Below are 25,189 nucleotides of genomic sequence, written 5' to 3'. Positions count from 1 at the left end.
CAAATAAAGGTAGTATGGACTACATTTTTATTTTATTTAGAACCTTTTTTTCAAGCAAGACTGTTGGTAAAGTTATCACCTGCCTAGGGATGTTTACCGATGAACGTTTGACCGATGGCTGACCGTATCAACGTTAACCGATCAAAGTTGTCGGTTAAAATAAATAAAAAAGTGATCTCTAAATTAGGCTATTATACAGTGGGCTAAACGCTACAGTTAGCAGTCTCATTCCAAAATCTTTTTGTGTGATTGAACATATCCCTCGCACTCAATTCTTCATAACTCGCCTGTTTGTACTTAATAAACCAATAAGAACATTTGGCGCGAGGTCACAGCGTTTGGGTTTGCGCGCTCACAAGGTTTGCCAAAAGTAAACACTCGAGCTTAGAGTCAGGGCAGACGACAGGATGAAGCGTCATTCCGCATAAGATGGGCTTACATTTGGAAATATATTACATCTTCATTTCAGTGGGAACACATAAGGTGTTGATCGTCTTTCTTTATTATTGTTAGCACTACCTAGAGCTAAAGCGGCGTCTCTTCGGAGCTGTCATTTTCTTGAATGAGCCGCGGCAATGTTTCAAATGAGCTTCTAACGCTAGACAAACGCCTTTATTTACAACGCGATCACCTTAACCAAACCATTTCGAAACTAAGGAGCCATTTGTCCTCTGATTACAAACAAGCTCCTTTGCGGCGCGTTTGCGGGACTCGTGTTTCGCTCTGTGGGGGATTTAAAAAAAGTGACGTGAGTGGAAGGGAGGCGGCAGCGCGTGTGTGTGTGTGAGAGAGAGAGAGACAGAGGGAGTGCGGCCCGCGGCTGTTATACCAAATAGCGCAGCTTATTTTAAACTAATCGGTTAACCGGTTTCAACCGGCTAATGAGGCTCGGTGGTCGGTCAAGAAAATGTTTAGTTTTCGCCATCCCTACACCTGCCATTAAAATATTTCAATATATGGCTATGGTGTGCCACGCGTAAAAGCCCGCTGCAGCGTCTGTGTCTGAAGTGTGTTTCGAGCACTTTTGCCACCACTCTGGCATCATTACTCTGATAATTACCCTGGTCTGAACCGCGTCTACTACCGTCTTCCTCCTTGTGTGTTTATGTATTGCAGTGTGCATGGGCATGCCGTGGCGTGAGGTGCATCTTGACGTAAAATTCTGCCATAAACGCCTTATCGTGGCGTAAGCGATAGAGCCTTATATAAAACGATAGACATTTTCTATCGTCCAGACGATATATTTCGTCATATCGCCCAGCCCTACCATCCAGTGAATAATAGTTTCTGTTCCTCTCAATTTCGATTTTGTTTCAACTCCTACAGTGGCCGATTTAGTCATGGCTGCCAGTTTGACCTCTTCGGTGAGTGTTGCTTCAAGTGATGAGGTTACTTTTGAAAACTATTATAATTTGCAGTTATTTAATTTGCCAAATGATCTATGATCTACAGAAGCCCTGAACCGCAAAGTAAAAAAAAAAAAAATCTGTAAAAAAAAAAAAAAAATCTGTAAAAAAAAAAAAAAAATCTATAATTTCGAGATTAAAGTCGAAATATTTCGAGATTAAAGTCGAAATTTTTCGAGATTAAAGTCAAAATATTTCGAGATTAAAGTCGAACTTTTTCGAGATTAAAGTCGAAATATTTCGAGATTAAAGTCGAAATATTTCGAGATTAAAGTCGAAATATTTCGAAATTAATTAGGCTACAGACGCAGACTCATTGACGTACACACAGCCCTGCGCCAGCCGGTAGTGTATTTGAACAGGGGGCTTTCATCATCCATCAGGTAATTGTCCTTAATGTACAGTAAATATCACTATATAAGAGAGAAATTTGAAATATAAAACGTAGGCCTATTGTGTTCAGGTCATTGTAACGTTCATGAAACAGATAGGCCTACAGGAGTAGCCTATTCAAACTGCGAGTGCCTGTTAGTGAGGCTCAAGAAGAATGATTGGTATAGGCCAAAACTGCTGTGACTGTGAATATAATTAAATAAACAATTTTATCAATATTATCTTATACATTAATATCTGCTCTGAGAGCAAAATCTAATTAAAAATCCCAGCACTTTTTTCGGATGTGTTCACGTAAAGATGTCTATGGGTCAATGTGAATAAATCTAGATTTAAATTCAGAGAGACCAGCGCATGACCTGACGGATTTGGATTATTCTTATCCAAAATTAGATGATCATGCGAGTCTTTAGTGTAACTTCGACAGTTTAAAGCTGCAGGGCGTTCTCACACAGAACGCCAAAACGGTCTCGTAAAGTAATGATTTATGACGTTCCACTAAATGGAAAAAAAGCATCCAGCTAAATTGAATAAAAAGCAGAAACCTTTTGACTAATGAAACATGAGGACAATTAACACATGATGTGATCATATATGGTTTGTGTGTGTTTTTCAAGCCATCTTTGGGTATTTCCATATGAATAATGCCGTGTTAATTGCCATATCCTTTATTACAGTATAGAAACCATTATTCTATGATAATTGTTTTAATTGTATAAAATCCATGATGTCTTAATGCACAAGGGTCTGCAGTACATAAGCCAATCATAAAAAAACAGATAAAAACCTGTCAAGCAGACAAAGATAATTAAAAAGATCCATCATGTCAGAAGCAGTTCGACTTCTTAGCCTACGACTTTATTCTCGAAATATTTCGACTTTAATCTCGAAATATTTCGACTTTAATCTCGAAATATTTCGACTTTAATCTCGAAATATTTCGACTTTATTCTCGAAATATTTCGACTTTAATCTCGAAATTATAGAATTTTTTTTTTTTTTTTACAGATTTTTTTTTTTTTTACTTTGCGGTTCAGGGCTTCCGTAATGATCAAATGAATCTATGTAAAATAAATAATAGTTTTACGTTTTTGTTATTTTTTCCCATTTCATTGCTAACATCAGCTATCAGGTTCCAGACGAATGCGAGCTGATCTTAGTAAAGTAACTTTTATCAGTGCTATCGTTATTCTGTATATTGTACGACATCACTAGCGGAAGGCAAACAAATTATAATGCAATTAAAATATTAATCTCATGTTATCCGTCATTGAACACGGATTTATGTTATAAGGTAAACAATAATTTTTTAACATTGACACGAGGAAAACTATCCTAGACGTCGTTCTAGTGTTATGCTCAGCACACCATGATATAATTAGCCAAGCAACAATAAAACTTCCAATATACACAAATAGGCTGAATTAATATTACCTATCGAGAAGAAAGCAGGCAACGTCGGCATTCTTTTTAAAATCATTGCTCCTCATGAGCTCTTTCCATCTGGGAAAGGCCACTCCAATATTTACTTTTGTCTTGTTGATTTGCCTGTTGCGTTACCGTCTTAATTCTCTTTACCGCTTCCTTGGCGACTCTGATACATATCCCGCAATGTTACTAGGTCCCCGACCCGGGTCGAATTTGGTAATCAATTCCGGGACGTGGTTGCTTTCACAAAGAAAGGCGACCCGGCAATGTTCCGGGAATATTGCGGGTCCGACGTGCAGTGTGAAAGGGGCTTAAGAGTGATCCTCCATCATCATATAGCAGCCTCAAGCAATCCTCCTCTTCACATTCGACACGGTGCCATCGAGTGTTAAAACGTGAAAAGCGAAGCTTGAATTTACGGATATGTCCCTCTTTGGGAGGAGCAACATAGCGATCGCCATCCGAACCCTCAACACGTATGTATTTTCAATGGTATATTATAAAATTACAAGAACACTTTATTACTTGAAAGAAGTAAATATACATTAATGAGCGCACATATTTTTGAAAGAACTAAGTGATTTTAGCTAAGAATAAACTAAAAAAGTTACACAGTGTAGCTTTAAAGACAACAACATCTGTGGACTCGTTTCTTCATTTCTGGCCATATTGCTTTCAGTCCGTAATTAGCTTTTTTTGTTCATCTTTTGCATTTTTCATGCAAAAGATGTCTATATATAATTTTGACATGAATACATATTAATAAATGACATTTTCATGTTTGAAAGTCTCTAGGTTAACATAAATGCAGATATAGTCCTAATTGTAATAATAAAAAACAACAATTATCGATTTTGAAATATTGCAACTGTCAATACAGAACAAAATATTCTGTAGCCTATTTTGCTGTCAATAGCCTACCATAGATATGTGGTCAATAGGCTACTGCCGGTGTTGTCTTTGCTGTATCAGTAGGCTATTTATGTTTAACATTAAGTATAGGGCTTCCCTCCGCATTAATAGCAGCAGCAGCGCCGCGTCAGACACGCTTCTAGTGTGCAAAGGCAGAGAAAACGCTGCGCAGCCGCCCCGTGGCTGACACGCAACAGAAACGCCACACGCAGTCGCGGCATGACAGTGAAAACAGTTACATGTAGAGTGCATAACGGGTGCCAATATTCTGTTTAAAACCGGAATAGTCCTGGGATGAAACTGCTCACTTAGAGGATGGATACCCTCGGTCAGTCACATCAGCGCGATAAGACATTGAACATTTTAAATTTAAAACAGCTCATTATGTAGGTAACCAATGTGCTGATGCTTTCACTTGATGCAAACGTTTGTTTTTGTGATTAAAATACATAAAATATTACCAAAACATCTATCTTCCTGTGTGCAGAAATTTGTTTATGTAGCAGTGACAACCAAACGTGTGCATGCGCGCCGCGCGCCAACCCGCAAGCCTTGCACTTCTGAAAGTCTGAGGAGCCACTCGTGTTGTTACCATAGATATACATAATAAATATACTTATATATTAATTACATAATATACTTTATTATGTATATCTATGGTTGCTACTAGTCTCCGGCGCCGCCATCTTTGTTTTGGGTCTGACCAATCGACGCGCATATTTTGCGTCAATTTTTTTTTTGCGTCGACGTCATGAATGACATCGACGCGTTGTCCCAGCCCTATTAACCACGAACAAGATTTCTGCCAGTCCAGTCCGATTGCTTTCCATCAGCTGTGGAGGTGAATATTGACAGCCCCCATGATTCCACGCTCATTCATGGCACCATCAAGCTACGCCATAGTTATCGGTTTAAAAAAGGGACCTCTAGCTGTGAAACTTACATAATGTGCCTTTAACCAAACAATCAATTGTATTTACAACTTACCAGTAAGGTGTACCCACAAAAGAGTTGGCAGGAGAAACGATTGAGGCAGAGCCAAAATCTCCAAGCTTCACCTGACCGGGCTCAGTTAGCAGAATATTGCCTGCCTTCACATCTCTGTGAAAAGAAAAGAACAGAAATAAGGATCTGAGCATCTTTCAGCACTGAAAATAAATGTATAACAATGGAGCAAAACACTTAGATGGAACTACAAAAGAGCAGCCAAATGAAAATGTCAAAGCGAGCAGGTGTAAAGATAAGAACAGAAATTCAAGGAAAGGGTCATGTCTCTCACCTGTGTATCATGTTATGCGAGTGAAGGTAGGCGAGGCCCTGAAGTGCACCGTGGGTAATAGCAGCTATTTCCACCTCCTGCAGAGGCTTTTTATGCACTGTGGGATAAAAAGAAGAAAATATAAGAAAATGCTTCACTGTTGGAAAGTAACACAATCCAGATATCTGATAATTACAATATTTACACCTGCATGTTTGCCTATGAACTGAGATTGGTACAAATACAGCACAGCAAATACAAATGGACACCTCTAATGTCAGACAGGGCAGCTGAGAGAGAGCATAACAGCTTTATTTGAAAAGAAGGGAGGACACGAGGGAGGGTAAACATGAACTACTCACCCTCTAAAAGATCAGAGGCTGATCCTAGACAGTATTCCATCACCAGCTAACAGAGGAGACAGACAACATTAGCACACGTCAGACCAACGCTTCACTCGCACGCATATGCATATGCACTTACCCATGCTGTGTGCTCTCTGAGGTAGCACCCTTTGTATTCGATAGTATTGGGGTGTCTGAGCTTCTGCAAGAACTTCACCTCCTTTATGATGTCCTGCCATTTCTGTGGGCCAAGAGAGAGAACACACCAAAAAGTAGGAAAAATGTGGTTAGTTTCCACGCATGAGTTTCAACGCTTTGATTCAATACTGTTGGGACGCAAGTTGTCAAATTTGATTCTGACCTCATTGGACTGCTTGCCACTGAACGACATCTTCTTGATGGCCACGACTTCATTGGAACGTACATCATGAGCCTGAGAGAAAAAATACGGTCATATAGAGTACCGTATTTTCCGTAGAAAACACACACATACAAACACATCAGGGGTGTAACGGATCTTCTCTGTAAAAAAACAGAGAAGTTACTTTTCAATTGATATTCTTGAACAAGAGAAACATGCATTTAAGCCAGTGAGATGTGAACAGAAGCATGAAGGATATGTTGAGTTGTGTGTGATATTTCTGTCATGATACATGAACGAATATAAAAACTGTCTTTCATGTTTGATTATTAAAGCTTTTTTTTTTGCATTTGTCAAAAGATATTTGTCTTAATATGAAATTATTAATTAATAAAACATTAACTTTGTTTTCAGGGATGAAAACTTATCTTTTTTTTTTTTTTAGTATTTTACGTTTTATCATTGAAGTTTTTTTGCATCAGTCAAAATATTTTTGTCTTAATATGAAATAATTATTTATTAATAAAACATTCATTTCGTTTTCAGGGATGAAAACACTAAGTATCTGCAGATATGCCAAGATATGGGCTTAAGAGTCAAAAGTTTGTGTGTTTTAAGATAACTTTTTCTTGCATGTTTTTATTTTATTATGTGCCATTTAAATTAGTTTTAAACCTATTATTTTAGAAATATTTTATATATGTCCTATTTGTTTTCTTTCAGAGAAACATTTTACTTTAAGGCCTTGTATTAAATGGTTATTTTTACGATTGAATATAGAGTCAAATGGGAAACACTTTATAACATGTTACGAATGTATTAGGCCTAATATATATTTAAAATAATAAAAAAGTTTTAGTATTGTTGAAGTAACCGTAAACTACAGCGTTTGTGCCCATTCACATTAAATCTCGAAGGCTATTTTCTGTCAGTATTAACAACATGAATGTGAACGAAATAATACTAATATAGCTATAGTTAAATGGGAAACACTTTACAACATGTTATACATTTATTAATATTTCTTACATAAAACTGTATAGTTTTAGCTTGTTACCATGAAATATAAACTACTAACTTTGTATTCATTGATATTAAGCATGATCAATAGGCTATGTTTTAAAATGTTGATCATTGTACATCATGACGCATATTATATGAACAGAAAAGTGACTATTTAAAAGTATCGTTGTTAAATATTATGTAGAAGTCGATCCGATCTTACATATATGGATAGCGCAACTATGACTGTTTAAGCCCTGCTCCTGACTTCTGGTTCTGTGGATGGTGTTCTGGGGTGTGCTGCGGGGCTGCAGCTGGATACGATTGGAGAAATCAGGCTTCCCAATACATTACAACAGCTATGATCAAAAAGCACTGACAAAACAGTCACTCTCGTACAGAAGTGTCATATGCTCGAACATGACCCAGTCATCACGCGGGTGTTGACAGCAAGCGCAGACGAGACCTGAACAGCACACGTTGCTATTTGTGTTTAAACTAAACTCATTTAAAGGGATAGTTCACCCAAAAATGAAAATTCTGTTATTAATTCCTCACCCTCATGTCGTTCGACCTTCGTTCATCTTCGGAACACAAATGAACATATCTTTGATGAAATCCGAGAGGTCTCTGACCTCTGCCACAGACAGGGATTTAATTACCACTTTCGAGGTTCAGAAAGGTACTAAAAACATTGTTAAACCTCCATTGGTTCAGCCTTAAATTTATGAAAATGTGTGATGAAGTGATGAAAATACTTTTTGAGTGCAAAAAACAAAATTAACGACTTATTCAAAACTATCTTCACGTCTGTGTCAGTCTCCTACACAGTTTACATTGGCCAGCTCCTGGGTCAGCATCACAGGCATGCGTTGTGGTGCTCACATGAACAGCATCGGCCAATGGTAGGCAGGCGTGCTAATGTCACTCTGACGTAACTCGGAAGCCAGTTGAATTAAATCATTATTTTTGTTTTGTTTTTGTGCACAAAATATATTCGCAACGCTTCATAAAATTAAGGTTAAACAACAGTAGTCATGTAAATGGACTGCATTTATATAGCACTTTTAACAGACCCTATGGCCATCCAAAGTGCTTTACATCCAAAGCGCTTTACCACATCAAGACGTTTGGTCTGGGAACGCCCCATTGACAGGGCTCAATCCCGGATAAACGGTTGTCTTTCAAACACCCTCTGCACGCAATAGACCAAAAACAACTAACCAGAACAACGTAAAGTGGAGCTAGTTGATAGATTTTCGCCATATCCGGTCGGCAAAACTCTGAACACATCTTCCTTTCTTAAGAATGACTTCAGTGCCAGTCTTTGTTCTTTTCTCGAAGAAAAGCTTAACTCTAAGTCTTCCAGAGTCATGGCCAAAGACGGTTCGAAAGATCGCCATTCACCAGCTTCTTTGTTTACAAGCAGCATGCGGAACCGCGGCAATTCTGCCGTCATTCTGTTAAGCCCCGCCCACCGACACTATTCACGATTCAGTTAGTTTTTTCCAGTTCAGAATCTATCGAGAGCTGCTAGACTACACTTGCGGCAGATTAGATTTGCTGCCGCTAGGGTGCGACTAGATTTCTAGGCTACATGTCATATGGACTATTTTAACTATGTTTTTACTACCTTTCTGGTCTTTGAAATTGTCGTCTATGGAGGAGTCAGAGAGCTCTATAAAAAATTGTGTTTTGAAGGTAAACGAATATTCATATAATATAATAACTAAAAGATATGCCAACATGCCAATCTTGGTGAGTATCCTAGCAAATATAGTAGGTTATGTCTTAAAGGAACACCTTTGCTTATTTACCATATTCCATAGTTAGATACTAGTCCATACTAGGGATGTCACGGTACCAAAATTCCAGTAGTCGGTACCAATACCATACAAAATGTATGGTACTCTGTACCAATTTGTGTACCACAGCAAAATGTTTTTATTTAAATTTTAACTATAAAAACATTATTGCAGAGAATGGTATGCATGGACATATCAAACTCTGGGGTATACGGTGAATAAGCTTATGTCCCAAAAAGTCGGCATGCTCCTTTAAGTAAAACGTAAACAGTCGAGAAAAACACATGTTCATGTGTAGTAGGTACTGGATCAGTGCATTATGCCTTAAAGGGAAAGAAGCGTAATCCTGCTGTCTGTTTTTAATGTTAATCAAACAACAAATGAGAGAAATCACTCACTGCTTTTAAATTAATAGCTTTTGTTACGTCAATAATGATTAATCTTTATTTAATTCATACAGTGAAGATTATAATATGCAATGTTGTTTTACATTTGATTACTTTATTCATTATCTGTACCTGAAAACTACTGTTTGACACCTGAAAAACCTGAAAAGCACTGTTTATTTTAGGGCTGTCCCTTTTTATTCGATATTCGAATATGCATTCGAACATGACGTGAAATATCCGTAATCGAACTATAAATAAACTATCCGGTTTTTAAAGTGCCATGTAGCACAATTTACAGTTGGGTGCGTTTACATGGAGCACTGTAATCGGTTTAAAAGTCCAATCTGAATGAAAATGCTCCATATAAACACCTCAATCGTAATCAAAATGCCCAAACTGAATGAAATTGTAATCGTTTTGAGATGGGTGGGATAAACCTTTTCATGAATCGAAACGAAACATTTCACCATGAACACGACCTGCCCGGATTACTTTTGAGTGTGCTTCCTTATATTACGTACACAGCACGCTATCACCACTGAAGAGCGCGCACCGCGCTCACATGCACCAAGCATGTTGACAAGAGAGGAAAGTACATTTTTCTGAGGGATAAACTTTTTATTTAGTAAGAATTTATGAAGATAATTTTGGCATAATAACACGGTCCCTAAACCTAGCAAACAATCAACTACTTAAACTGCGCCTGACATTAGAATTCATTTTTTTCTGAGATGATTAATACAGTTTACAACAAATAAATAGCTTTTATAAAACCTGGTGGCCGTTGAGAGTTGCTATGGCATCCGTAAACAAATTCCAGCTGCTGGAGAGGACGGCGTCGACATCTGATGCGGTAGACAAACTGAAAGATGTGATGATTGCATATAGTGGCACTTCATATCTTAATTTACACTTAAGTTGATAACCTGCTGTTTCCAACATTAAGTTAACAATTTATTTTTCCATACAGTTTATTTTCCATACAATCCTGTTTATGACTGTCAGACTGTTAATGCATTTGTGATTGAATCTCCGTTACGGAGGTGTCCGTTTTTTTTTTATTTTTTAAATGGGGTCGTATATATTCGAATACATTGGTTGATATTTGATATCTGTTCAAATTCGATTTATTTATTTTTAAATGACAGCCCTAGTTTATTTTATATGCATCTTTGCTCTATTGTTTGCATTTGTGCCTTTGCTTGTATTTTGTTCTTATTTTCTTTATTTTTATTTTATAGTTATCCTAATCTCCTAAAACTGTGACCCTAAAACAATGATAAAAACCAAACCATGAGTAATTTGAACCATTACACCCTTAAAACAAACACATTCATGGGTAAAAATTGGCATGGCTTGCTCACAAAATACACAGCTCCAAAGCTGCCATGACCGATTTCCCGGAGATCAGTGAAGAGCTTTTCGGGATCATCCCTGTAGAAGAGCTCAGACACCTCCGAGTCCTTCATGGTCCCAGTACGCACACTGGCAGGCATGACTGGCTCCTGAGACGAGAAAAATAAAGAGAAAAAGAACTGGTAACTATGCATGAATACTGAATAAGCAATTCTGTTGTATTATGTTCATCTGCAACATCACAAAAACAAGGCCTTAAGTCAAAGAAATTCTCAACATGCTATCTATTCACCGAGACATCAGTCTGGACTTTAATCAAGGCTTAAAAACGGGAAGAAAACATTTAACGTTTCTGTTCTTGCATTCTTTATTAAGCAGAACAAACCATTCTGAAAACTTGATTAGAAAACTTTGATTAGAATTAGACAAATTTATTATCAGACTTCTACAAGATTTTACAAATGAAAACAGATGATTATTAAGCTTTAACATTTAATGCATAACATTGCAAATCCACAACAGAATTACTTACATTGATTACAATGCATATAAAAAGTAATTGACAATTGTAACATGCTTCCTTGGGTTATGGACTGCACAGGACTTGCTCAAGAAAGATTTTGTTTTTAGACCAGGAAATCAACAATATCACCAAAGAAGTGTGTTTTCAAAGAAGTTCATCTTCCCAAAGAAAAAGTATTATTCCCAAAGTATTTTTGGGTGCATTATGAATCAGTGTATCGATTCATGTTTCAGCTCACCAAAGTCACGTGATTTCAGCAGGTTTGAGGTTTGACACGCGATTCATTAACCTTTGAAGCTTCAGGAAGATGTGTTTTGTAATCGTTCTATCACTATAATAGCCTGACAAGCCAGACCCACACTCTGGTGCTCTTCGTTTAGGGGTTACATTGGTTGTCTTCCCGATCATAAGTGACCGGACACCTAAAAATTAAACTTAAGCAACTGAAGAGCCACGAGTTCCAGACAAATCTGCTCGCCGAGAATGACGTCTCATCACGGCGCATCCGGTCTGCGCGTCGAGTATAAACACCTCCAACCTGTTAACATAAGAACCAAAATAAAAACGAACATGCCATGCAGCAGAGATGCTTACGGCACGCTTGCAGTGTGTTCCTGGCCATAGAGACACTATCAAAGAGCTCGGCCATGAGTGCTTGAAAATTTAAATTGGAAAGGCTTAAAAATGCGCACATTATAAACGTTCGTGAAAATGCAGAACTGGCCCGAGCGAGCAAGTAACAGTTCTGTCAACTGGCTAGAGTGTCTTTTTTACACACTTTTTTTTTTTGGTCATTCAGGGGCAGGGAGTGGCAAACAATGGTAGGGGAAACAGTGAATCTAAGGTCGCATCAATGCGATGAGGGTAAAGGAGATAAATACAACGGAGATAGATAGATAGATAGATAGATAGATAGATAGATAGATAGATAGATAGATAGATAGATAGATAGATAGATAGATAGATAGATAGATAGATAGATAGATAGATAGATAGATAGATAGATAGATAGATAGATAGATAGATAGATAGATACATGTGCCGATTTTCGATAATGCGATTTATCACGATAATGAATATGCACGATATTGTTATCGTGGGCACTTTAAAATATCGTAAATAATAATTTATTAACAATTTATCATTTTTTTATAATGCATTCAAGAATACTTTGCCCATCAACCGAGGGAAGCGCTCAGATATAAACAAGCCCAACATGCGTTTGCACATGACTGAACCAGGACTGAACCGGTGAAGGAGACGCGCTGCTGAAGTGCCGCTCAGTGACAGCAGAGGGCGCTGATGAACTGCAGAATGCAGCCGGTTACCCCGGAAACCCCGCAAACAAACAAAAACCTCGTGCAGTTTTTAAAACATCCATTCGTTTTTGTAATCTCAATGTTGTTCATCAAGCACCAAATACTTAATAGGCTATTTATTTTCAAACTTAAACATTTTTATGTTTTAATCTGGAGATCTTTGAGACATACGACTTCATTAGTTAACATGTTAATTCATTATTCACCAAACTGACAATGAAAAATACTTATACAGAATGAATCATTCTATGTTCATTTCTTAGTTACTGTTTAATAACATTAAAATCAAAATCAAAATAACTTAGTTAATGGACCTAAGATAAAACTAACAATGATCAGTATTTCTTAACTAACATTAACAAAAACATTATACTTTCTGTACCAAATGTAGCTATTGCTCAATCTTAGTTAATGCATTAAATAATGAGACCTTATTGTAATTTGTAAGCCTCCTGTTGTTCTTTATAGCCTAATTTTTTTGCAATTTAATCTGTTTGAAAATTGTACTTTTACAGCTCTGAAAAATATCAAGAGACCACTTAACATTGATTTCTCAATGAGGGGTCTCTTCATTTTTTTCCAGAGCTGTATATATTTTTGATGCATTATTGTATTTAAACATTCAGTTATTTTTGTTCTTACAATAATAGTTCTTAAAGCTGTTATGCTATGGCAACACTTTTTTTTGCAACTTATTTCAATATCGTGATAATATCGCATATCGTGATAAAACTTCATCAATTAATCGCAACATGAAAAATTGATATCGGCACATGCCTAATAGATAGATAGATAGACAGACAGACAGACAAAGATATTTTTAAAATAAATTTTCACCAAATTTGCATAAAAAGGCATTAAAAAAAAGATTTGTTTGGTTGGGGTGAAAGTGGTTTTCAGAAATTAAACTAAGTGTGACGCAAAAATGCCACTCTAAACTTGTAAATTCCTCTCATCTCTTTTCTGGCTTGGTTTATTTGCCACAATCTGGCATCTGCACCACATTATAAAAGACTCTGAAGTCTGTGACCCAGTTAGAAGTTGTGATTCTGTGCAGCACATTAATAATGATGCTGTAATCTGTACTGGTTGGATGATTTCAAAATCAGATGTTTTGTTCCTTTATTTTCCCTCTTCATGTTAAATGCATCCAATACGGTTTGTTCACACTGTTTGAATTGCCAACTATTGTGAAGAAAACCCCACCATCACATTCAATGCATCCCAAATCTGGTTAATTCACATCCAAACACATAATCCATAATGTACACAGTGTGATCAAAATGTAAAGAACATCCTGATGGACTCAATCTCATTTGCATTTCAAATGTACACATCATGCACAGTGGAAATGTAAATTTATAGTAAATAGCGTTAAGGAATGTAAATTCATTAATTCAGTTGAGACATACGTCATACGTTATTTAATCAAAAATAAAACATACTAAAGGCATATGCATGAATACCATGATTCCATAGCTGATAAATACATTTTCAATAAGAAAATCGATTTTTTGACATTTGAGAATCGATTCAGAATCGTCCACATCCGCATCGCGATGCATCTAAGGATCAAAATTTCCCCCACTCTTACTAAGGAAATCGACAAGAGTCATTTTGTTTGGAAAATAGGCCAAGTTAAGACCCAAAACACTGGAAACACAATGAATCCGAGAGCACACTTAACATCCTGACTGTTGACAAGCGCTTCGATTGAATATGTACAAGCCTCTGATCATAGCGATGTAGATAAGGATGCACCAGCTCTGCAGTTCAGTTCTTGAAATAGCACTTTATACAATATAGACTGCTTTAAAGAAAACAGCTTTACAGTATTAAATATAAAACAAACAGTCATTCAGGCATTGATTCAGATAACTTTCTGTTAAATAGTTTAGATATGAAAAACTGCTTTACTGTAAACCTTTAAAACATATACACATAAAGAAACCTGCAGTCACTTTACTATTTCCCTTTACTTAGATTCCACAATAAAGTGATTAGTGATATAAATTATACTGTATTAATTAATTTAAATGTATCCTGGTCATGTTTATGCATATGATTGTGTTCTTTATTCTTTTAAATTACATCTTTCTTTAAAAAAAAAAACACAAAAAAGAAATATCACTATACATTTCCTCTCACAATATCCAAATATATATTGTATTGCAACCCCTGTATGTTAAATGCTATTAAATGTTTCTATAAAATACCTATATGTTCAATACTAAATTAATGACACCAAATAGAAAAACACCAACAAAGTCAAAGAAGCTGACAGAAAGCAGGCCAGGTCAGACTATTCATTTGATGAAACTATGCTCTGGTGATGATAATCAATACGCAAATCTGATCTTGTAGCAGCCCATCTAAACTGTATTTAAAAAAAAAAAACAGTTATAAACACAGACACATTCCAACATTAGTTTGCTCATCAGACAGGTAAAGACTTGCAATTTTTAGAGATTCTTGTGCTTATCTTGATGTTCTCACTGGCTTCTGAGGTTCAAGCTTTTATATATAGCAAAATCGAAGAACGAACTGGTGTGACGTCATTTTGAACAAAATCAGACCAATAATTAAGTTTGCTTCTGTTCGTTTCAGGACATCGAAACTTTCCAGAAACAGAACTAGCATTCGTCTGTTGTGATGTAATAGGTAGGTGTAGCTCTTCTTTCATTTGGATTATCTCCAATTCATTTTTTCTGTTCAATCAATCAAGGTCCGACATCAGTGAGTAAAAACATGAACACACCGGAGCTGCTTTATAGAAGAAAACTAAGTTGAAATTCTATATTTAAAATTAAAAAAACAACAACAACAAAATAAAAAAAACTGACACTGACACTTAATGCTGTAAAGCTGACTACTTTTTATTGCATAAAGTGGAAATATGACAACTTTACAGGAATGCCGAATTGCAGAGCTCATGCAAACCATCCACAGCGCTATGATCAGATGCTTTCTTTAATGTTTTCTCTTCACTGACATTTTTGTTGTGTTTATTTTATTAAAAGAAAAGCATGCAGAACATATTAGCAGTAACACTTCTTAGCAATGTGGACTGGTGGCATCAGGATGTTTGCTAACAGTATATTGCTGCTCACACATTTCTTTTTATTATTAATATACTATACTAATATTATTTTTATTTATTATATATATATATATATATATATATATATATATATATATATATATATATATATATATATATATATATATATATATATATATGCAATACCTTGTTAAATAATGCGATATTCGAAATGCGATACGATATTGCTATTAGTTTAAAATCTCTCTCTCTCTCTCTCTCTCTATATATATATATATATATATACACACACACACACACACACACACACACACACACACACAGGTCCTTCTAAAAAAATTACCATATTGTGATAAAGTTCATTATTTTCCATAATGTAAAGACAAAAATTAAACTTTCATATATTTTAGATTCATTGCACACCAACTGAAAAATTTCAGTCTTTTATTGTTTTAATACTGATGATTTTGGCAAACAACTCATCAAAACCCAAAATTCCTATCTCAAAAAATTAGCATATCATGAAAAGGTTCTCTAAATGAGCTATTAACCTAATCATCTGAATCAACTAATTAACTCTAAACACCTGTAAAAGATTCCTGAGGCTTTTAAAAACTCCCAGCCTGGTTCATTACTCAGAACCGCAATCATGGGTAAGACTGCCGACCTGACTGCTGTCCAGAAGGCCATCATTGACACCCTCAAGCGAGAGGGTAAGACACAGAAATAGGGATGCACGATATTGGATTTTTGTCGATATCCGATATGCCGATATTTTTCAGCTCATTTTGGCCGATGCCGATACCGATGTCGATATATGTTTATTTTTTCCCTTTGTTTGGAAACAACACCATTTTGAGCAAAAACTATTTTTTTTCATTCTGGTTTCAGATTTCTGAGGTATCCTTACTCTTGTTGAAGATAAATAAATGTTAATAAAGTTATTTTTATGATAAGAGTATATTAAAAGCTCTGAAAATAACAATAATAAAGTCAGTAATTTTTCACCCCAGATGCAGCTGTAACCTAAATATTGTATTTTTGGATTTAACGTTAGTGCACACGAAGTGGGGGTGGCATGACATCCATTGATGCTGTCTTTTAATTCTACAATTATTGTAGAGCTCCTTGGATTATTTTTCATCATCCATTTCGTAAAATTTTATTACAGATTAATACACTGTATATAAAAGTATTTAATTTACAAGTGTCATGCTTGTGATTTATGACATCATTACTGATTTGTTTATTCAGAACAAGAAGTAACTTCAATTTATTTGTTTATTCTACTTTTCATTGTATTACTGTAACAACAGCGCCCCCACTACATGTATAAATATATAGCGGTCTAGCTGGAGGGCACTAGGACCTGGAGGAGTTTCTGTTGCTGTGGAGGCTGCCGCACACGCTAGAGAGTGGGGAGACGTGATTGGGCTTGTTTTGGGCTAGTTTTGTTGTGAAGGCAAATCTGCTGCTGACGGCCACGTCCTTCTGTGCGTACATTCAGAAATTCAAGGCAGCATTTAAAAACAGTCAATATAAATCACTGTACATGCAATGTATTTTCTTGTTTTCACTTGAAAAATGGCCGCAGCGCTGACATGGTCTTATTGCTGTAGCACTCCTTGCACACGTGAGTTATTGCAGGCGCATATCAACACGTTATCATATCGGCAAGGCATATCGGCATAATGTTTTCATATCGGCAGATTTTTATATTTTAAGTGTTTATCGGCCGATACCGATGTTGTGCCGATAATATCGTACATCCCTACACAGAAAAATTTTTCTGAACGAATAGGCTGTTCCCAGAGTGCTGTATCAAGGCACCTCAGTGGGAAGAAAAGTGTTGCAAAAAACGCTGAGGTGACCGGACCCTGAGGAAGATTGTGGAGAAGGACCGATTCCAGACCTTGGGGGACCTGCGGAAGCAGTGGACTGAGTCTGGAGTAGAAACATCCAGAGCCACTGTGCACAGGCGTGTGCAGGAAATGGGCTACAGGTGCCGCATTCCCCAGGTCAAGCCACTTTGGGCTACAGAGAAGCAGCACTGGACTGTTGCTCAGTGGTCCAAAGTACTTTTATCGGATGAAAGCAAATTTTGCATGTCATTCAGAAATCAAGGTGCCATGATTGGGATGATTGATCGGCGGTCTCTAAAAAGGCCGATCTCATAAACCGATCACATGCAGACGACACAACGTCTCATTCTCTTTCCGGCACGTGTAAAATAATTATAATGCTGAAGGTGAGGTACAATTCATATTCTGTATTAAATAACTTACAAAGTCATCAGAAAACTTTCTGTGAGACTTAAGTTCACAAACAGGGCTCTCTCTCTCTCTTACCCTCTCAAACTGCTCAAATGGCTTCACATCAGCGCATCGCATCTGCAACTTAAATCGAGCTGCACAGTTGACACTGGATTTGCCACTTGCACAATTGAAGCAGTGTCGCATCGTCACTAAATTTTATAATTTGCATTTATTGTTAAGTATTGATAAATAATTCTATATGATAAAAAGAAGGCTTCAAATAGGTCGGTTTCTGTGATCAGATCGGCAGATACTGCTTCATGTGATCAGCGATCACTCCAAAAATCCTGATCAGAGCACCCTTATTATTTAGGAAGGATGGCATTGGCATACAGTAGCTTATTTTATTGTTTGGATCTGATGTATTTGTTTCCTTAACTACATCAGATGTTCATTATAATAACAGAAAAAAAAATCTAATTTGTCCAACAAAAAAAAAATTGTCCTTTGTGACAGTAGCCAGTTTTGGTGTAACAAGTTAATAGCCAAGTAATAGCTGCCAATTATTAAATGTAATCAGTGTTTTAAGAGGCTACATCCCATTAAGCTGATCTGATGTGTGTTGGTCTGCCTAACCCCTCTGTTTGGAATCATTTTATTTTACTCTGCTTTATTCAGGAAAGATGGCCTACAGTAGCCTTAAGTTATCTCATTTTTAAAAAATAAACACTTGTTGGTTCTTCAAGATCTTGACTCCAGGCTATTGCTAGTTTTTTCTCAATACAGTTAATTTAGAGTTAGTTTAATTTCTACATTCTGTGATCGGCAGTGATTGGCAGATCATGATCTTGGTGATCGGTAATCGGCCCCAAAAATGCTGATTGGAGCATCTCTAATAAATATATATATATATATATATATATATATATATATATATATATATATATATTATGACTTCGATACGATATCAGACTAAAATATCGATATATCGATACTAAATCGATACCACAGTAAAAAAATAAATAAATAAATAAATAAGATAAGATGCTTAATATGACAACAGAACTTATTATTCATTGTTATTTTTTACTAAAAATTCATGTGGCCAGCATGTTCCTTAGGGTTGGGCATCATTTTGATTTGAACAATTATTGATCAATTGATCAATTACTATTAAAATTATCTCACAAATTTTTGCTATCTCAATGTATTTTTTACAATGGGGTAATTGTGTTGCAGTAGCTTACACACAGCACAAGAAAGCTTGATTTCTAATGGTAAATTGAATTTAAAAAGACGAGTAAACAGTAATAAAATAAGAACAAATAAACAGATTACAAACAATAGCACAAATAAATGCAATAGAATAGAAGATAAAAATTTAAAAGACTGCTTTATTTTTTCAGGTAGGTCTAACATTCAGATAAGAAACTGAATTAAAAAATGCATAGTAATTACATTTAAAACAACATTGGATAATGTTCTTTGTAAAAAATTAAATAGCGTACAGATGAAACTATTAAAGTTACACAAGTTGATCAGTCAAGAGCAGCTGATCGTTTGTCTTTTTGTAGTTTGAATAGCAAATGACTGCGGTCCCTTTAAGACTAACAGACGCATGGATCCACACTGTTCCTGTTACTCGTTCTTCCTGAACTGTTTGCGACTGTGTTTACGTTAATACTCTTCCAGATGTGCACTGATAATTCTTTGAGTGTATTTGACCAATAATATGCTGGAAAAGGAAGCAAATGTTTGCACTTGTATCATGTCAGAGGCGGCTTTATTACGGTAGGCTATGTGTGTGTGCGCTTCAGATGTGGAGCACGAAATCTGCGGGCATTAGTAGGCTAGAATTCATTTGTGTGCAATCCCGCGCGAAATTCAGACCGATCACACACTAACACTAACACACTGTCATGAGGAAAAAGTTCAGCAGAACGCGCGTTCGCCGTGCTCAGAGGTTAACCGGGCTGAGGGAGAATATGCCGGTGTGTGTCAGCTCGCTGACGGTCGGAGAGGAGAGCGCAGCTAATATCGATACTGTAAAAACTGAGAATCGTATCGTTTCAGATATTCCAGTATCGATATATATCGAAATATCGATATTTTTGACAACACTAATATATATATATATATATATATATATATATATATATATATATATACACACACACACACAGTATAATTTCACACAACACATTTCAAAAAGATAAATAAATAAACCACATGAAAAATCATGTTTTTTTTTTTTCAAATTTACATTGTCTTTACAGTCATGATGAAACTGAAGTAACAACTCACTTTTTCTTCAGTATTGTGTTGTACCTTTGAAGCGTGACGAATTATCAAAAAAGAAGAAATGAGGGGCAGGTAGTTGGTTCTATACATCAGTTGTTGATTGGAACTTAAGATGTGGGTTTTGCATTCAAAAGCGGAGGCAGATAAACAAGCTTTTTAGAGTTTAAGAGGACTAAAAATCTGTCATTTCCGCCGGACGGTCCAGTTATGATATTTTGATGAAACATTATTAGTTCAATTTTACTGACCCGTAAAATTTTTTTATCCAAAACCGTGATTTAAAAATCGTAAATAAGCTGATCTGTGAGTTTTTTGATCCGTAGAACCACTAATATTTTACATGTACAGCATAATGATAGACACTGCAGTTCCTGACAAACACAGCTCAGAAAACAACTCCAGAAGAGACGCTCAGATTGAAATATAATGCTTCAACCAGACACCCCTGCACAATAAAACAGACGGTGACTCAATCGCACTACGGGAGACAAGCAACTGTACTTCAGTGTCAGACAAATTCGTCTGAGTTTCAAAGCTTTCCGCAGTGCAGAAAACTTTCTGGTTGCTGTAATGATGACTTCAAAATACATTAAGGAAAAGCACATGTCATCTGAGCTCTGTGGATGACCACCAGTGCTTCCAACAGCATGATTACAGGGTGGTGGGGGTCTATGGAATGGAGAAGTCTATTTCGCATTTCCTGTTTAAAGGAAGGAGATCTAAGGGAAATCCACAGCTGCTAACCTACCCATAAACAGTAGGCCTTAATCCTGATCATACTGCACATTTTATATGTCTATTATGTGTTTAGAGTCAGTTAGTGAGGCAGAATCTTCGTTTTCGGGTGGACTAACCCTTTGATTTATATCTTCAGCTCAAAAGTAGATGCTCTGAGACCTGAACTGGGTGTGTCTGTCATCCACAACGTGCAGCCACCCGGACTGAGAACTACAGCTTTGATGAGGTCCTTTGACTCCTCCGCCTACTTAAGTTCTACTAACATTGCATGATAAATATCATGTATTGATTACACATGCACTAATGTGCTATTATTGTACTTAAATGCTATCCAGTAATGTTCTTCCTTTCACACACTGAGTGCACTTAAGTCTAATGTCTTTGTGCAGTTGAAGCACACCTTTCACAGCACTAAAACCGTTCCTGTGGACTTCGTGTAGTGTGGAGCACTTTCATTCTGGGCTGAACACTATTGTATAAATGCTAATTAGGAATGGGGACACAACCAGTTTCCGGTGTTCTGCTGAAAAGGGGCAAACTAAACAATAGAGAAACAACCCGGCTGTCTCTCAGAACCCAGTGAAAATGCATTTTCGGTGAAAATATAGTTCCTGATGCTTTAGTTAGGCAGCTCACTAGGTTGAGACACATGCACTTACTAGAGTTATGATTTTATCTAGCACAATCCCTTGATTATGTTGTTATAAAGGAAGATGTCCGGCTAGTTCATGACAGGCTCAAGATGAGCGTCTGTCAACAACAGAAAGTCAGTGTTTACATGTCCTATCTAGCTTTAAATGTCGCACACTCACCATTAGGTTTCAAACTCAAAAGTGTTTAAAAAAAACAATATGTCTTACCGTGGTGTCCTGCGATCCTCTTCTTTATCCCTTGTGAATAAACAGTTATCCGGCTTCCTCCGCAAATAACCGTGGCGTTTGCTGTTTTTTTTTGCCCGTTGCGCCGTTTCAAATCAACACACGGTCCATTTTTATACTAACGCCCGCCTTCTAGCGTGCAGTAGAGTATAATTTTAAATGTGTGAATGTCCTAAAACTCTTTAGTGTCTATGAAGTCTTTATCTCACTCTCTTTTGCTAACGGTTCGTTAGCCAGCTAGCCAACGGTTTCCACTTTGAATACGGGCCGCGGCTGGTGTACCTGCTCGCCCGCTCCCGCGCCTATCATATTGCACAGTTACATCCGCACTTTTGATTCTCGATATGATTTGAAGACTAATTTTATTCTGTGTCTGATTGTCTTCCTATCTAACCCCCTTTTTTGTCCAGGAAACGCAAAATGGCTACGTGGGGCGGGAGCCAACCGGAAGGAAGGTCAAAATGCTGTGTCGTGTGTTTCCGGTGAAGGCATTGCGTTGGAAATCTAACGTTACCATCTTGATAAGGGCAAAGTTTATAATACTGTAGAGTACTAATACAAAATGATGAATATATTATACAAAGTTAATGTTTGGCATAAAATATAGCATTAGTACATTAAACCAAGATCTCTTTTGAACCGAAGAGGTATTTCATGGTAGAACTAGCCCATAGCTAAAAAAAAAACAAAACAAAAACTCTAAAACATCCTTCAATGGATGTCATTTTTGCTTTATTCAAGTGAAAATTCCCAAGCTGCCCAAATAGCTCTATGGCTATAGTGTCATTCCTTGTTTAGCTAATTCAATGTTGATTCAGTAGTTTAATAACAGTGTCAATATGAGTGTAGTTAAAAATGATATTGCCAAATGAAAGGACATACGAATTAGATATCCCCTGTATTAAGAAAGCATAGGTAATATCTATACAACTTTTAAGGGTAAAGGTATTTTGATGGGGGTCAGTCTGCCCATGCATGGCAAATAAATTGAATGACTGTTACACTGATTGAACTCTGCCCTGATATGTACTATTGAACTCTGACACTAACCGTGTCAACGTAAAGGTAACATTTTTAACCATCCTTTTGTTACCTAAATTTGCTGCTTAAATTGATTGCCATTCACTAGTAAGTAGCCTAATATGGTTTCCATATTTTTAACTTTTGAATTTACTCATTTAGCAGATGCTTTTATCCAAAGCGACTTACAAATGGGGAGATCAGAAGCAACTAAGGGCAACAGCATGCAAGTGCTGTAACAAGTCTCAGTTAAGCTGAGTAAACATTGTACAGTATACACATAGGCTGAAGTCAGCTAAAATGGGCTATCAGGTAAAATGGGCCAAATAAGGTTGCAGCATCATATCTCTTAAAGGGATAGTAGTTTCAATTTTGATCATTTTAGGTCAAACCGTTCTTGTCTGTGCCTCACATAATGCAAGTCTATGGTCACCACCTCAAAGAGCATACACAGAGAAGTCCAAATTAAACAATCCCCCATCGTAAGTACACACTTATGGCCCATTTTACCTGAACAGAGCTAGCCCACTTAACTGAATGTAATGCCGTGGCTCGAGAAAGTACCTGCTAATACTTTAACTCTCATAATTTTAAAACTTTTATACTTCCACATTTAAAATGTATATACATATTTAAGAGACCCATGCTAATTTATAAAAAAATATAATTAGATCTCATGGATAGCTTATTAGATGGTATTATAAGTCATTTACGAAAATGTGCCCCATTTTAGCTACACTTTTTTAAAAAAATAGGATAAACAAACAGAAAAAATAATAGAATAGTTAAAGGAAGTGTATGTAAGATTGTGGCCAAAACTGGTACTGCAATCACTTTCAAATGACTGCAGAGGGGTGTATCCCCCTCCCCCCTGATGCCAAATCACTACTGACTTTGTGATTGGTAGATAAGTGGAGGGCGGAGCTTCAAGTCAAAACATCAACATCATTTGAGGGCTGCAACAACAACTTTTAAGGGACAATATCCTGGCTGGATTAACTGTTGTCAGTGATTTGTGAAGTATTTGAGATGAACATGATTTCTTAATGTCGTGACATATCAAGCCATTTTATGATTCATTGAAATACATTTCTTACATACTGTTATATGCCTGTCCTGTCTTGTGTGCACATGTGGGTTTTGTCCTTCTGAGCATGTGCTCAGGTAATTGTCTGATTCCTCCCCCGTTATCTGATTAGTGTTTGATTTCTCCCACCTGTTCCCTCTTGATTTCTACCCTTTATGAGCTCCTTGTGTTTGTGAGTCTGCGTCGTATTCTTGTACTGTCTATGTCTCCTGTTCCCCTGTGACTTCTACGTGGTATGTGTTTAGTTTCAGTTTATGTATTTTCTAGTTTGTTTTCCCCCTCGTGGGTTTTGTTTTGTATTTATGTTTTATTTGTTGTAAATAAAATATAATTTTCCTGCACTTGAGTCCTCGCACCAGTTTCCGTTGTTTGTACGTGACACATACAGTTTCTTTAAGTGCTCTTTATAGGTCAGGTGCTGCTGGAAAAGATGTCTTAGGATAATTTTTGAAAATGACTACATACTCGGCTGCTCAGGTTTAGATAGGCAGGTCATTCCACCAGGGCCCCTTTCACACTGCACGACAGACCCGCAATATTCCTGGAACATTGCCGGGTCGCCTTCTGTGTGATAGCAACCACGTCCCGGAATTGATTACCGAATTGAACCTGGGTCGGGGACCTAGTAACATTGCCGGGTTCGATCCGGGACGAGCGCTGTGTGAACAAAAGCCAAAACTAATGCTGCAACGTGTAGGTAGTTATCGTGCGACTCCTAGAGCTTGTTTTTTCAATAATACAACCCTGCAGTGCCAGAAGAGCTAGTCGGTCGCAGAGAGTTTTCGTATACAAAAGAAACTAAAATTAAACAAGCAGAAATGTGTACAAACTGGACACAAGTCGAGACCACAGAGCTCCTATCCGCGCTGAAGCTGAGATCGCTCGCCATTATACGTCACATCCGGATGTCACGTGTCAACTCTATCCGGGACTGTTACGGGTTGTGTGTGAAAGCGCACATATTACAGTATTTCGCTGGCAGTGTGAATGGACCAAATCTAGCGGCCCGGGAACAAATGCCGGGTCACATTATCCGTGTATTTGCTGGAATCGCAGTGTGAAAGGGGCTATGGTGTCATCCCAAAGAGGCATGAAATCCCTCTCACGGACCTTTTCCTGGACCGTTTCCACCTGAGCCCCTTTCACACTGCGATTCCGGCAAATACATGGATAATGCAACCCGCCATTTGTTCCCGGGCCAGCTCTTCTGGTACTGCAGGGTTGTATTATTGAAAAAACAAGCTCTAGCAGTCACACGCTAACTATGTACACGTTGCGGCATTAGTTAGCAGAACGCAAGTGTCACGGTTGGTAAATCAATGGCCTGTTGCACACTGTAAACCTGGATAAGTA

At 37.1% G+C, this 25,189-nt stretch overlaps 1 protein-coding gene across 2 annotated transcripts in view; it reads right to left on the bottom strand.

Moving 5' to 3' along the window:
- taok2a (TAO kinase 2a) overlaps positions 1-22,152 on the bottom strand; it is a 47,831-nt gene extending 25,679 nt beyond the window's left edge. For both annotated transcript variants that reach the window (XM_067412792.1, XM_067412798.1), the window contains exons 1-7: positions 21,712-22,152; positions 10,663-10,803; positions 6,103-6,174; positions 5,881-5,982; positions 5,760-5,805; positions 5,419-5,515; positions 5,127-5,240 (exon numbers count right to left, since the gene is read on the bottom strand). In XM_067412792.1, the coding sequence (XP_067268893.1) occupies positions 5,127-5,240; positions 5,419-5,515; positions 5,760-5,805; positions 5,881-5,982; positions 6,103-6,174; positions 10,663-10,794 (563 nt within the window). In that variant the 5' untranslated portion in view covers positions 10,795-10,803; positions 21,712-22,152. The remainder of the gene's footprint in view (positions 1-5,126; positions 5,241-5,418; positions 5,516-5,759; positions 5,806-5,880; positions 5,983-6,102; positions 6,175-10,662; positions 10,804-21,711) is intronic.
- Positions 22,153-25,189: the final 3,037 nt, after the last annotated feature.

Source organism: Pseudorasbora parva, chromosome 2, assembly GCF_024679245.1.
Source record: "Pseudorasbora parva isolate DD20220531a chromosome 2, ASM2467924v1, whole genome shotgun sequence".
Lineage (NCBI taxonomy): Eukaryota > Metazoa > Chordata > Actinopteri > Cypriniformes > Gobionidae > Pseudorasbora > Pseudorasbora parva.
Note: the sequence above shows the minus strand (reverse complement) of the source record. Positions and strands in the feature narration are given on the sequence as shown.